The 14,698-nt window shown below is 41.2% G+C and overlaps 1 protein-coding gene and 1 non-coding gene across 2 annotated transcripts in view; one reads left to right on the plus strand and one right to left on the minus strand.

Moving 5' to 3' along the window:
* p115 (General vesicular transport factor p115) overlaps positions 1 to 14,698 on the plus strand; it is a 371,470-nt gene that overhangs the window by 60,818 nt on the left and 295,954 nt on the right. The window contains exons 4-5 of the mRNA XM_080273185.1: positions 10,569 to 10,740; positions 11,131 to 11,227. Of these exons, the coding sequence (XP_080129311.1) occupies positions 10,569 to 10,740; positions 11,131 to 11,227 (269 nt within the window). The remainder of the gene's footprint in view (positions 1 to 10,568; positions 10,741 to 11,130; positions 11,228 to 14,698) is intronic.
* Positions 9,894 to 10,012, minus strand: LOC145400897 (5S ribosomal RNA). Its single transcript, XR_013897520.1, has one exon. It is a non-coding gene; the product is annotated as a 5S ribosomal RNA (ribosomal RNA).

The following is a 14,698-nucleotide window of genomic DNA, read 5'->3' on the forward strand; positions in this document are numbered from 1 at the left end:
TGAATTGGTTGGTGTGGCACGATCGACAGTGCGTCGTTGGTGTGCGCGGTTTCGGGAGGAAAACAGTGGTGAAGTTCCCACAAAGAAACCGAGGTCTGGTAGGCCTAGGAAAACTTCCACAAGGTCTGTTAATGTTTTAAAACGTGCAGTGGAGTTTAATCCTCGTGTGAGTGCAAGGAAAATTAAGGAGAGCAATCCAGAAGTGTTTGGTGAGGTGTCAGTGAGAACAGTGTCTCGTAGGGTGCATGAGCTTGGTTACACAAGTCACAGGCCTGTGAAAAAGCCTCTTCTCTCTAGCAGCCAGAGAATTCGTAGGCTTGCCTTTGCTAATAAATATCTAAACTGGGGTGAGGAGCAATGGTTGTCAGTGTTGTGGTCTGATGAGGCAACGTTTAGTGTTACCTGTAACAGAGGAGCATGCAAAGGTAGTGACCCACTTGACCCACGGTATGTAGAAAGCACAGTTAAACATCCTGATTCACTCATGGTATGGGGTTGTTTCTCAGGGAAGGGTTTGGGGAAGCTTGTTGTACTTCCCAAGAACCTCAGAGTGAATCAGGATGTTTACCTGGAGCTTCTGTGTGATCATTTACCAGACTCCTTCGAGCTAACAGGTGCACGAGTGTTTCAGCAGGACGGTGCACCTGCTCACAAGGCCAAATCGGTCACCAATTGGCTTCGTGACTGCGAGGTATCATTCATGACAGACTGGCCAGGAAATAGCCCAGACCTCAACCCGATTGAAAACCTCTGGTACCTCGTAAAGAAGAGTCTCCAAGGGAAGGACGTGAGCTCTCTGCCTAAGCTGGAAGCCGCCATTCGTGACTCCTAGGACAAAATACCGCTCCAGCACCTCAGGAGCCTCGCCCTTTCACTTCCAAGATGTCTCAGGTCCGTGAAGAAACGTAAAGGCAACCCTACGAAGCACTAAGGTAAATAAAATGCATTATTTATATGTTTTTTCAATGTTGAAAGGTTTGTTTCTCAGGAGGGACGCAGGGCGCTCCATACTTCTGACGAGCACTGTATATCTATTGCCAGACGCCTCAATCCCGTTTGGGGTGGCCACAAACAAATTGCCTCCACGTCGTCCTGTCCCCCGCCATTTGACTGCCCTGCTTCCAACTCACACCTCCCTCTCTCATATACCTCTCCACCCCATCCCTCCATCTCATTCTCAGCCTCCCCCTCCCTCTTCCCCCCTCCACCTCACTCACATACACTCTCTTTGTCAGTCTTTCACCCTCCATCCTCTCCACATGGCCAAACCACCTCAGTATGTTCCTCATAACACTTCCTATCACATCCACATCAACACCACAACGCTCCTTTATATCCTCATTCGTCAACCTGTCTCTCCACGTGACTCCACAGGCTCCTCTTAAATAACGCATTTCCTCTGCTTTCACTCTTGACTTGTGTCCTTCCAACAATGTCCAAGCTTCACTTCCTTACCTTAAAGTTGGTATCACAATACTGTCATGTAGTAACTTTTTCACTTCCATGCTCACTTCCCTGTTTCTTATCACTGCTTTCAAAGAACCAGCAACCTTTCTTCCCTGCTGTACCCTTTCAAGCACTTCACCCTCCAAACCTCCATCCTTACTCATCACACTACCCAAGTACTTAAACGTACTCACATTTTCCAATTCCTCACCATCCAACCTCGCTGTACATTCACTGACTTCACCTTTCTCAAAGACCATCACTTTACTCTTCCCTACATTCACCTTTAGATTCCGTTTCTTGCACACTCTCCCAGACTCATCCACCAAGTCTTGCAGCTCTCCTTCGTCTTCACTCAACAACACAGTATCATCTGCAAACAATAGTACAGGGAGTTTCCAAACACTATCCTCTCTCACCAGGGCCACTCCAACATCCACTACCCTACCTTGTACCTCTTTTATTACCCCATCCATGAACAGATTGAACAACCATGGAGACATGACACATCCCTGTTTCAATCCAACCTCCAAAGAGAAAAATTCACTTAGTTCACCATCCACACGCACTGCATCCTTAGCACCATCATACATACTCTTCACAGCATTCAACAACTTTCCATCTACTCCATATATTCTTAATAATTTCCACAATCCTTGTCTATCGACCCTGTCATATGCTTTCTCCAAATCCATGAAAGCTGGATACAACTTCTTTCCCTTCTCTAGAAAGTTTTCCACTAAAGATCTAAGAATGATTATCTGATCTACACAACCTCTTCCCTTCCTAAAGCCTCCCTGTTCTTCTCCAACTAATTTCTCTGTTCTTTCTCTAACTCTGTCAATAAGTATCCTACCATACACTTTTCCTATTATACTAAGAAGACAAATGTCCCTATGATTACCACACACTTCTTTTTCCCCTTTTCCTTTGTACAAGGGAATAATTATACCTGACTTCCAATCCTCCTGAACTCTACCTTCCTCCCAGGCCAATCTGCACATCTTCCACATCCATTCGACTACTATCTCTCCCCCATGCTTCAGCATTTCACCACACACTCCATCAATTCCTGGGGCTTTCCCCAATTTAACTTTCTTCATTGCTTCCACAACTTCTATCCTATTGATTTCTTCCTGTCTTCTCACCTCCCTCCTTCTCCCAGCCATTCCCCAGCCACTTATACTCGCATTACTTCCATCCTGTATGTTCAACAATTCCTTAAAGTGTTCTCTCCATCTGCTCACTTTTTCTCCCTTCTCCACTATTTATCTACCATTTTTATCTTTCACTCCCCTGCTAACTTCACTTCCACCCTTTCTTACTCTCTTCACCTCTTTCCAGAACATCTTCGTACAGTCCCTCCACTTTACACTCAAATTCCTTCCAAATTCCTCATCCACTCTCTTCTTACTCTCTCTTACTAATCTTTTCACCTCTTTCTTTCTTTCTACATATAACTCTCTCTTCCGCCTCTCAACTTCTTCCACGCCTTTACTTCTCATCCATTCATTGTATGCTTTCTTCTTTTGTGCCACAGCCTGTCTCACCTCTTCATTCCACCATGCTGTTCCTTGCACCCCCCTCCGTCTTCTCTTCCTCCCACACACCACATCACATGCTGCACATATTTGTTCTGTAAATATCCTGAACACACCTTCCACGTCACCCATCTGCTCCAATTCATATTTGCCCAATCGTTCCTCCTCTTCTCTCTTCTACTCTGCCTTTTTCTCATCCTTTTGTAACCTTTCCACTCTCCTTGCAACTACTCCTTCCTCTCTTCTTTCCCTTCTTCTATTCCTCCATCTTACTTGTATCCTTATTCTGGCCACCACCAAGTAGTGGTCAGATGGAGAGATTATAATAACTTATATTTTTAATTTCTCCACTAACATTGTCTTTCTGAGTGTTGATATGAATTAAACCTTTTGGATGTCTTATGAACAAACTTTATCAATCAGTTGGTTAATTCATGCAATATCCACTGTCTATAACGTGACTATATACTAAACGTCTTATTTTATCCTTCTCTATCTTGTTTCTGGGTTTACACACACACACACACACACGGACAGCCACAATGGACGGACGTGTTTCTCAACAGCTCCCAGGCCCAGGATGCATACCTTAAGTAGTTTCCAGGAATTATGTTTATCCTGTCTCCTATGGTTTTGTTTTAAGTTTAAAATATTGTAAGTTAATATAGACTACCAAAAATGTAAAGATTTATTGGGAAGAATATACATGAATGTTTTGTAGTATTTTCGGTAACAGCTGTTTTTGCTACAGTAACCAACATCCAACATGGCTGAAAATGTAAACACTGAGGGACTCGAATTTCCAGGATTTGATAGAAATACTAATATCATGGATCTGGTTAAAACATTGATAATGAGGATTAGTGAACTTGAAAAGAAAGTGGAGAATTTAGTGTTAAAGGATGTGTCTGAGAATACAGAAATTACTATACAGAGTCTGATCCAGTCCGGTGAGACGGCGAATGAAGAAATAAGAAATTTGAAGCGTGAAAATGTTGAATTGAGGAGGAAACTAGAAGAGGGTACTAATAAAACAGAGAAGGTGAGTAGTGTATTAGAACATAAGGCAAAGTGGGCACACGTAGAAGAAGAACAGAAAGAAGTGGTCAGCTTAAGAGAAATCATCCAGGAAGAAAGGGAAATGAACAAGAAAAAGATGGAAGAAAATGTAGTGAAAATACTGAAGAAAAATAAGAAAATAGTGAGAGAAACTGTAGAAAGGAACAGATGCGTGGTAATATTTGGAAACAGGGAGGAGGAAGAAAAGGTTAGATTTGTGAGACTCGAGAAAGACACGAACCTGGTGAGAGGTATATTAGGCAAAATTGACCCCGAAGGAGACAAGTGGGTAAAAGAAATTGAGGAAGTAAGGAGGATAGGGCCGTATAGGAAAGGGGAAACAAGACCAATGAGAGTCAAGTTGACATCAGAAAGCTTAGTAAATGATATACTCAAAATGACCTGGAAATTAAGCAAAGAGGCTGGAATGGAAAATATTATAATAAGAAAAAATTTAAATGAAGAAGAAAGAGAAGTTTTAAAATCATTGAAGGATCAAGTAAAGGAAAAAAATGATAAGAGGACAGAGGAAGAATGTAATACTTTTTTTTGGAGAGTATTGGATATGAAAGTAAGGAAGTGGTATATAAGGAAATAGAAGCGAAGGAAACTAAGGGGGATAGCTGTGAAAGATTAGAAATTGAGGAAGTGGTACTGACGGAGAGAAGGAGAGAAGAGGGTATAAAAAACATGAAAAATAATTTAAAGGTGATATACACTGATATTGATGGTTTAATATCGGCCAGGATTGAAATTAATGATTTCTTAAGAGAATATGAACCTGATGTCATGTGCTTTGTAGAGACCAAATTAAGAGAGGATATTGATGTTCATTTGGGAGATGGTAAATACAATCTGTGGAGAAGAGACCGAAAAGAAAAAACGGGAGGAGGAGTGATGATAGCAGTGAAGAACAACATAAATGTAGATACCGTGGAAATGGGAGAAGGCTGGGCTGAAGTGACATATATGAAATTAGAAACTGGAGAAAGTCAAGGGAGATATGGCGGTAGTGTATGTTCCCCCTAAGACGAGAGCATGGAATGATGACGAATACCATGAGATGTTGTCAGATACAGCTAGCTATTTACAAAAAATAATAGAGAAAAGCAATAATATAATTTTGGTGGGTGACTTTAACTGTAAAGAGGTGAACTGGGAGGAATGGGACTCAGGAGGCAGCGAGGATTCGTGGGGCACTATATTATTAAATATAATAATGAATAATGTGATGATGCAATGGGTCAGAGAAGAGACACGGTTCCGAGGTGAGGACACACCAGCAAGGTTAGATTTACTGTTTACCAAAGAACCCGATGTGATAGAATCATTGAAATATTTCTGTCCTATAGGAAAAAGTGATCATGTGGTCATTGAGTTCCAGATGATAATAGGGAACGTCGAGCCAAGAGACGAGCTTCATAGACAGGGAAGGTACAACTTTGGGAAAGCTAATTTCACAGGACTGAGAAACTTTTTTGAAAATGCGGATTGGAGAAAATTCAGAGAAACAAGAGAGATACAAAGGAAGTGGGATATCTTTCTAAACCTCTACAATTTGGGAGTGGAAAAATTTGTACCAAGAGTAAGAGGGAAAGAACACAGGAAAAAGGAGTGGTTTAATAGAAGGTGTATGATAGCAAAAAAAGAAAGAGATAAGGCGTGGAACAATTGGAGAAAGAGGGGCAACACCAGAACAAAGGAAGAATATAAAAGAACTAGAAATGATTACACAAGAATACGTAGAGAAGAAGAAATGAATTTTGAAAAAGGTATAATAGACAAATGCAAGGATGAACCCAAACTGTTTTATAGATTTGTTAATGGCAGATTGAAACAAAGGGAAGGAATCACTAAATTGAAAGTAGAAGGAGAGGTCTATAAAGATGCAGCAATGCAAGCTGAAATAATGAACAAATGTTTCCAATCAGTTTTCACTAATGAAAAAGGGTTTGTGGAAGGGGAGGGAGTGATTAGAAATGTACCGGTGATAAAAGATATAAAAGTGGAGGTACAGGAAGTGTACAAATTATTGGAAACACAAGATGTAAGGAAAGCCCCAGGACCTGATGGAATTTCTAATTGGGTACTGAAGGAATGCAGAGAATAACTGGCAGATAAAATTCACAGTTTAATCATGTGTTCTCTGGAAGAGGGGAAAGTGCCACAAGAATGGAAGAGGGCAAATGTGGTACCAATTTATAAGGGAGGAAACAGGGAAGAACCCCTGAATTATAGACCAGTGTCTCTAACCAGCATGGTCGCTAAATTGTACAAGAGAATCCTGAAAGACAGATGGATAAAATATCTAGAAGAGATGAATATTTTGGCCGAATGTCAGTTTGGATTCAGAAGTGGAAGGTCATGTGTTTCTAACTTGTTGAGCTTTTACTCAAGAGCGATTGACGTGGTACTGGAGAGAGATGGTTGGGTGGATTGTGTGTACTTAGACTTAGAGAAGGCCTTTGACAAGGTACCTCATAAGAGACTAATGTGGAAACGAGAATATATAGGAGGACTGAAGGGGAAACTCCTGGAATGGATGAGAGACTTTTTGAGAGACAGACAAATGAGGACAGTAATAAAGGATAGGATGTCTGGATGGAGGGAAGTAACAAGTGGAGTCCCCCAAGGCTCGGTGTTGGCGCCAGTAATGTTGCTGAATTACGTAAATGATATGGTTGATAGAGTGAACAGTTATGCAAGTCTGTTTGCCGATGATGTAAAGATCTTGAGGAAGGTAGAGGTTGAGGAGGATTGTAAAATACTGCAGGAGGATCTGGATAGGATACATGATTGGAGCCAGAAGTGGGAAATGAAATTTAATGTAAAGAAATGTATAATATTGGAAATGGGTAAAAGTACCATGAGGCCATCAATGAATTATTTGTTGGGTAATGAATTAACCACTAAAATGAGAGAAGAGAAAGACTTAGGAGTGCTGATCCAAGATAGTTTGTCACCTGAAAAGCACATTAATAAGATAGTTAGAGAGACTTATAAACTCCTGACTAACATAAGAGTAGCATTTCATTATATGGATGAGGAGATGATGAAAAAATTGATAGTGGCCATGATCTGCCCCAGGTTCGAATATGCAGCGGTAGTGTGGTCCCCACACAAAAAGAAGGATATAAACAAGATTGAGAGAATACAAAGAACAGCAACCAAAATGGTCCCCAGTCTGTCAGATCTGTCATACAGAGAGAGGCTGGAAAAGCTGGATTTGTCTTCCTTAGAGGAAAGGAGAAAGAGGGGAGACGTGATTGCAGTGTTCAGGACCATGGTGGGAGTAGATAAAATTGACCGAGAAGATCAGTTTTTATGGGATAAGAGAGCAACAAGAGGACACGGAATGAAATTGAAAAAGTCAACCTGCTTGAAGGATATCAAGAAATATAGCTTTCCTTACAGAAGTACAGATTTATGGAATAGCCTGGACAAAGAGATCGTCCAGTCTAAAAACTTAAACGAGTTTAAAGCTAAATTTGACTTACTGAGAAACAGCGATGGGAACCCACGAGCATAGCATATTTCGTGTGTATCTCAATTAGGTATATTGGGTAAATACTGTATATAAATATTTGGAACGACTTAGACAAAAAGGTGGTGCAGGAGAAAAACATTCATGTGTGTAAAAGTAAATTAGATAAAAGTGGATATGGAGACAGGACAACACGAGCATCGCTCAATTCCTGTATACTACAAATAGGTAAATACACACACACACACACACACACACACACACACACACACACACACACACACACATTCTCATCCATACATAACTCAATTTCTTCATGCTACAATTTCATGATAATTTTATAAATCGAAGCTGTATCCAATAGTTTTTCCATGTTCTTTATGTTTGGTTGTTATATTATTGTGCATTTAGTATAATGCATTGTATGGCCTTACTTGCATCCTGTCACCTACACATTGGAATCTTAAATATCAACACATGCTTGTGGAACTAACATTCTGCTTTTCTGCAGAGTGTGTGTTTGATGAAATTAAAATCCCCCCCCCCCTCCCCTCAGTGTGAGTTATGGCCCATTTTGCCGTCATTGCTTGACGTTGCCCAGGGTGCACCGCGAGGAGGTGGGTCATGTTAACACCCCATTTTTTTTTTTTTTTTTTTTTTTTTTTTTTTTTTTTTTACTTCAAAACTCTATAAACTGCCATGGGTATAATCTGGTCTTAATCTTCATCACTTTCAGCACTACGTTCATGAGATGATAGTAAATCAACTGTGAATGATTTACATAGGTGCTCATAAGCAATATCTTTTTTTCGATAATCTCTTTCAATATTATGTACATGATCAACTCATTTTTGCCAGTTTTCCTAGGTTACCTCTTCAGTGGCCTGCTTGGTTATATTCTCAACATTTTTCATACTTTGATTGCTGTTGGAGTTCCGCTTACTTATTTTATCTTTTATTTGAGCCCAAATTAATTCAAGAGGGTTCAACTGGCAGTAATACAGTGGCAGCCTCAAAATTCTGTGTTGTGCAGCAGAAGCGAGCTCATCAATTTCATACCGCAGAAATCTTTTCTTGTGCATCTTTACTGTCTGTAGCAGTTCAGGTCTTGAGTGAGAGGGATCATGTTCTATGGAATTTTCTTGTAGCCACTTGATTATTTCGGGCTTGCGTGTCTAACTTGTAGGTGCTTTGTTAAGTTGCTTTGAATGGTAAGGGGCATTGTCCATCACTATTAGTGACTTAGATGGAATATTAGGAAGCAGTTGACGGAGGAACCAGTCTCTAAATGTGTCATGGTTCATTGACTCATGATAGTCTCCATTATACCCATACTTAGATCTGAACATCAGAAGTGTACCTGGGACAAAGCCATCAGCTCCTCCTGCATGGACAATAATGACACATGCTCCTTTGCCACTTTTAAGTCTGGGTCCAACTGCACCATCCTTGGTTGTCCAGCATCGTCCAACGCTCGCATTTTGATTTACCCAGGTTTCATCCACACAAATTTCAGTTCTTGGCTGATCACTTCTTCAGTTCCTTTCAATTTCTCTAAGGGACTTGTTTCTTTCAGCAACGATGTCATCTCTTTCCATGAGTAAAGCTCTGCTGCTGTTGTGCTTCTTATACCTAAATCCAAGCTCTTTGACGAGTATCCGTAGAGAAGTTTGCCCTCCAGCAAATGAAACTGGTGGCTCTTTCACCTTTTCGTGTTGCAGTTCCATGGTTGGTACCTCACCTCTTTCGTAAAGGGCCAAGATTTCTCTTCTAATCACATCTCTGGCAAAGTCATTCACGGCATCAAATACAGGGCAAACTCTTTTCTGATATGTTGGTGATGAAATTACTCCCATTTCACTTAACCTTCCCTGACATCTGATTCGGCTCACAGAACGGCAGCTGACTTCTGTAGCTTCTGCTGTCTTCTTCTCAACATCTGCAATGTGGTCATAATTCTCATGCATTCAAAAGTACTTAAAGACATTCAGTATAATATTTCTAGCTTGGCTACCAAGCCTGGGAGGCCTATAGGGTGTCTTGGACACTTGCGCATCTGCCATCTCCGTGCGCTAATATGTCTCTGAGTTTGACAGCCAGTGACAGGTACAACGGACTGGTTAAACTCTCCACTGATCATGCACTGGATAATATCAGGCTAAATATATGCTATCTCCAAATGTAGGCATAAATTTTGGCTCTTCCTTTTATCAGTAAGCCTTCATAGTAGATTTTTCATGCATTCATTCATTGCCAGACGCCATGTATCCCAAACGGGGTGGCAAAGGGCTTAGAGTTAATTGTTTTACAGGGAGGGGCACTAATCCTCCACCAACCCCATTTGACACGTAGGGAGAACGTTATGCCAACAACATCTGGTGTTCCCAGGCGGTCACCCATCCAAGTACTAACCAGACCCAATGTTGCTTAACTTCGCTGATCGGACAGGAAGCGGTGTACTCTACGTGGTATGGCCGTTGGCCATAGTAGATTTATTGATTATAATTACGAATATTTTTTCAATGAAACTGACAGGCACTACTTTGCTAGCCGACGAGGGAAGAACCAAGAAATTAAAAATATAAGTTATAATAAATTCCGACTCTAAATCTGTAATTTTGATCACCTGTAAGCGGTCAAGTATACAAGTCCTACATAGTTATTACAAATCATTGTACTTAATGTAAAGAGATGACTGAGGAATGTAAATATAAATCAATATAGTTTGAAAGTTGTAATACAATGTATTGTTGTATCACATCTGAAGGCTTCTTCACTATGCCCATGTGGGAAATGACATGATTGGCTGAAGTTGGCCATGACGTCATCAGGAAGGCGGGGCTTATTCTGCCCGGGCTGATCGCGGCTACTTTAGTTCTCCCTAAGTCATGTTTTTCTGTTTTCTTGCTTTCTGAACACTACCCTTTCTTAGTTAGCAAAAAGATGTCATGATGATGCTGATGATGAGGAGGATTGATAATGTTGTGATAATGATACTGATGATGATGATGATAAAAGTGATGATGTTTGGCCCACAGAGGAGGATGGTGATGGTGTGCCTGGATCTCGTTCAGCCCTGGGGGAGCAGTTCACAGAAATCTTCACTAAGCGTCGGGAAAACATTGAACTCCTTGTCAACCTTCTTGATGAATTTGATTTTAAAGTTCGATATCCAACAGTGAAGCTGCTCACAAATTTGTTAAAAAATAGGTGAGTGCAGTAGCATTAAAGTCATATGATATGCATCATTCCCTAAACCTTAAACCCTGGGTTATATCATATCACTTAACAAAGCTATTCATGGTGTCTGATTCCAGATGTAAGAATATAGTATTAAATTAGTCTTTGTGATTACCCTGCAAAAATCATTTGTTTTTTCTATTTTATTCTATGCTAATATCAACAGAATACTGATTATTCAGTCAAATATGAAAAGGCATAATCAGTAATTTAGTGTATATACTGTATTGTTTGTATATATTTTTTTCCTTAGCTAACGGATTTGGGAGAACGTGTGTGAGATTTTGCCATATTATTGCATTTTTTCTGATTGTTGTTGTAGATATCACTAACTCGGCACATTTTCGTATCTCCATGTAGACCAAAAGACCTGCAAGAAGTAATATTAGTCATTCCCAGTGGTGTTTCGAAGCTTATGGACTTACTGTCTGACAGCAGAGAAGTCATCAGGAATGATGTAAGTGTTTTTTGTGTAATTACAGATTTGCTCTTTATTACTTTAAGCACAGAAGAGTAGTTACCTTTGTCATCAGTGGTAGATGGAGATTATTCTCACCCTTTTCTGTCTGTGTGTATGTGTATTGGTGCAGTCCATATGTATTTATACTTCTGCCCTTCCTTCCTCTTCTGCCTTTCTTTCCTTCAGAGTTTTCTCTTCCTTCTGTCTACAAGTGACTTGACACTAAGTGACGAGCTGCATGGTTTCCTGTACAACAGGAAGCCATTTGTAGTGCTGGGTGGTAACCATTTAACTAAATTATGGCACCTGGTGGCTTAGTGGGTTATTAAGGCAGTCCACTTGGACTGAGCCTGTGCAGGTTTATGTCCAAGGGGTGGTTGGGGTTTAATACTCATGTAGTGCCACTCAGGGATGAGCGAGGTTGGTCACTCTCATCTTTAAATGTCAGGACCAACTTGCCTAGCCTCAGGCTCCTATACTCCTTATGGGGCAACACAGGATTAATGAATGAATGTATTGTATGTATTTTTAACTCTTTGATCACCGCAGTAATGTTTTGTGGTACCTGTGCGCAAAGCAAAAATTTGACCGTGTGGTGTTGCAAAATATGCCTGTGGTTCTCCTGTACCACGCAAGTCAGTGGATGTGTTCAGGGAAGGTCTGAGTGCGGGACTGACATTTACTGATGTCCATGTGGTGGCAACAATCGTGAGAAACATAAACAAACTGCTAGTCATGTATTATCCTGCCACTTTGACATCTTTAAATGCCATGAAACTTCATACCACGTCACATTTTCCGGCCAGTAATATGCCGCAATGATTTTTCATGCTCACAATATGGCCAATCATATTATTCTAATGTTATTGTGAAATAAATACCTCCAGCTTCCTAAGAAAGATTTCATATCCCGGCCCCAGTATTTCCCTTTAGTGATCGAGTGTGTGCGCTACTACTTTATTGCCCCGGGAAATAATGGCGTCTTCCCCGTCAGATAGTAGTGACAGAGAATATGAGTTTGACACAGATAATGAAGGGTTATTAGAAGATTCTCTGGACAAGTATGACTCAGATTCTATCTGTCTATCTATTGCCAGACGCCTCAATCCCGTTTGGGGTGGCCACAAACAAATTGCCTCCAAATCGCCCTGTCCCCCGCCATTTGACTGCCCTGCTCCCAACTCACACCCCCCTCTCTCATATACCTCTCCACCCCATCCCTCCATCTCATCCTCGGCCTCCCCCTCCCTCTTCCCCCCTCCACCTCACTCACATACACTCTCTTCGTCAGTCTTTCACCCTCCATCCTCTCCACATGGCCAAACCACCTCAGTGTGTTCCTCATAACACTTCCTATCACATCCACATCAACACCACAACGCTCCTTTATATCCTTATTGGTCAGCCTGTCTCTTCATGTGACTCCACAGGCTCCTCTTAAATAACTCATTTCCACTGCTCTCACTCTTGATTTGTATCCTTCCAACAACATCCAATCTTCACTTCCCTACGTTAGAGTTGGTATCACAATACTGTCATGTAGTAACTTTTTCACTTCCATGGTCACTTCCCTGTTTCTTATCACTGCTTTCAAAGAACCAGCAACCTGTCTTCCCTGTTGTACCCTTTCAAGCACTTCACCCTCCAAACCTCCATCCTTACTCATCACACTACCCAAGTACCTGTACTTAAACATACTCACATTTTCCAATTCCTCACCCTCCAACCTCGCTGTACATTCACTGACTTCACCTCTCTCAAAGACCATCACTTTACTCTTCCCTACATTTACCTTTAGATTCCGTTTCTTACACACTTTCCCAAACTCATCCACCAAGCCTTGCAGCTCCCCTTCGTCTTCACTCAACAACACAGTATCATCTGCAAACAACAGTACAGGGAGTTTCCAAACACTATCCTCTCTCACCAGGGCCACTCCAACATCCACAACCCTACCTTGTACCTCTTTTATTACCCCATCCATGTACAGATTGAACAACCATGGAGACATGCACATCCCTGTTTCAACCCAACTTTCAAAGAGAAAAATTCACTTAGTTCACCATCCACACACACTGCAGCCTTCGCACCATCGTACATACTCTTCACAGCATTCAACAACTTCCTATCTACTCCATATATTCTTAACACTTTCCGCAATCCTTGTCTATCCACCCTGTCATATGCTTTCTCCAAATCCATGAAAGCCGCATACAACTTCTTTCCCTTCTCTAGAAACTTTTCCACTAAAGATCTAAGAATGAATACCTGATCTACACAAGCTCTTCCCTTCCTAAAGCCTCCGTGTTCTTCTCCAACTAATTTATTTGTTCATTCTCAAACTTTGTCAATAAGTATCCTACCATACACTTTTCCTATTATACTAAGAATACAAATGCCCCTATGATTACCACACACTTCTTTTTCCCCTTTTCCTTTGTACAAGGGAATAATTATACCTGACTTCCAATCCTCTGGGACTTCACCTTCCTCCCAGGCCAATCTGCACATCTTCCACATCCATTCTACTGCTATCTCTCCCCCATGCTTCAGCATTTCACCACACACTCCATCAATTCCTGGGGCTTTCCCCGATTTAACTTTCTTCATTGCTTCCACAATTTCTATCCTACTGATTTCATCCTGTCTTCTCACCTCCCTCCTCCCGGCCATTCCCCAGCCACTTATACTCGCATTACCTCCATCCTGTATGTTCAACAATTCCTTAAAGTGTTCTCTCCATTTGCTCACCTTTTCTCCCTTCTCCACTAGTAATCTCCCATTTTTATCTTTGACTCCCCTGCTAACTTCACTTCCACCCTGTCTTACTCTTTTCACCTCTTTCCAGAACATTTTCTTACAGTCCTTCCACTTTACACTCAAATTCCTTCCAAATTCCTCATCCACTCTCTTCTTACTCTCTCTTACTAATCTTTTCACCTCTCTCTTTCTTTCTACATATAACTCTCTCTTCCGCCTCTCAACTTCTTCCACGCCCCTATTTCTCATCCATTCATTGTATGCTTTCTTCTTTTGTGCCACAGCCTGTTTCACCTCTTCAGTCCACCACGCTGTTCCTTGCACCCCCCTCCATCTTCTCTTCCTTCCACACACCACATCACATGCTGCACATATTTCTTCTGTAAATATCCTACACACACCTTCTACCTCTCCCATCTGCTCCAATTCATATTTGCCCAATCGTTCCTCCACTTCTCTCTTATACTCTGCCTTTTTCTCATCCTCTTGTAACCTTTCCACTCTCCTTGCAACTATTCCTTCCTCTCGTCTTTCCCTTCTTCTATTCCTCCATCTTACTTGAATTCTAATTCTGGCCACCACCAAGTAGTGGTCAGAAAGTCCACTCCCTGAGCCTCTATAAACTCTTGCATCCATTACACATCTTCGCATCCTTTCATCCACACACACATAATCAATCATTGCCTTCCTTTCATTCAGTTTACCACC

Source organism: Coenobita brevimanus, chromosome 53 (assembly GCF_032717465.1).
Source record: "Coenobita brevimanus isolate Jiangsu-jjx chromosome 53, ASM3271746v2, whole genome shotgun sequence".
Taxonomy (NCBI): Eukaryota; Metazoa; Arthropoda; class Malacostraca; order Decapoda; family Coenobitidae; genus Coenobita; species Coenobita brevimanus.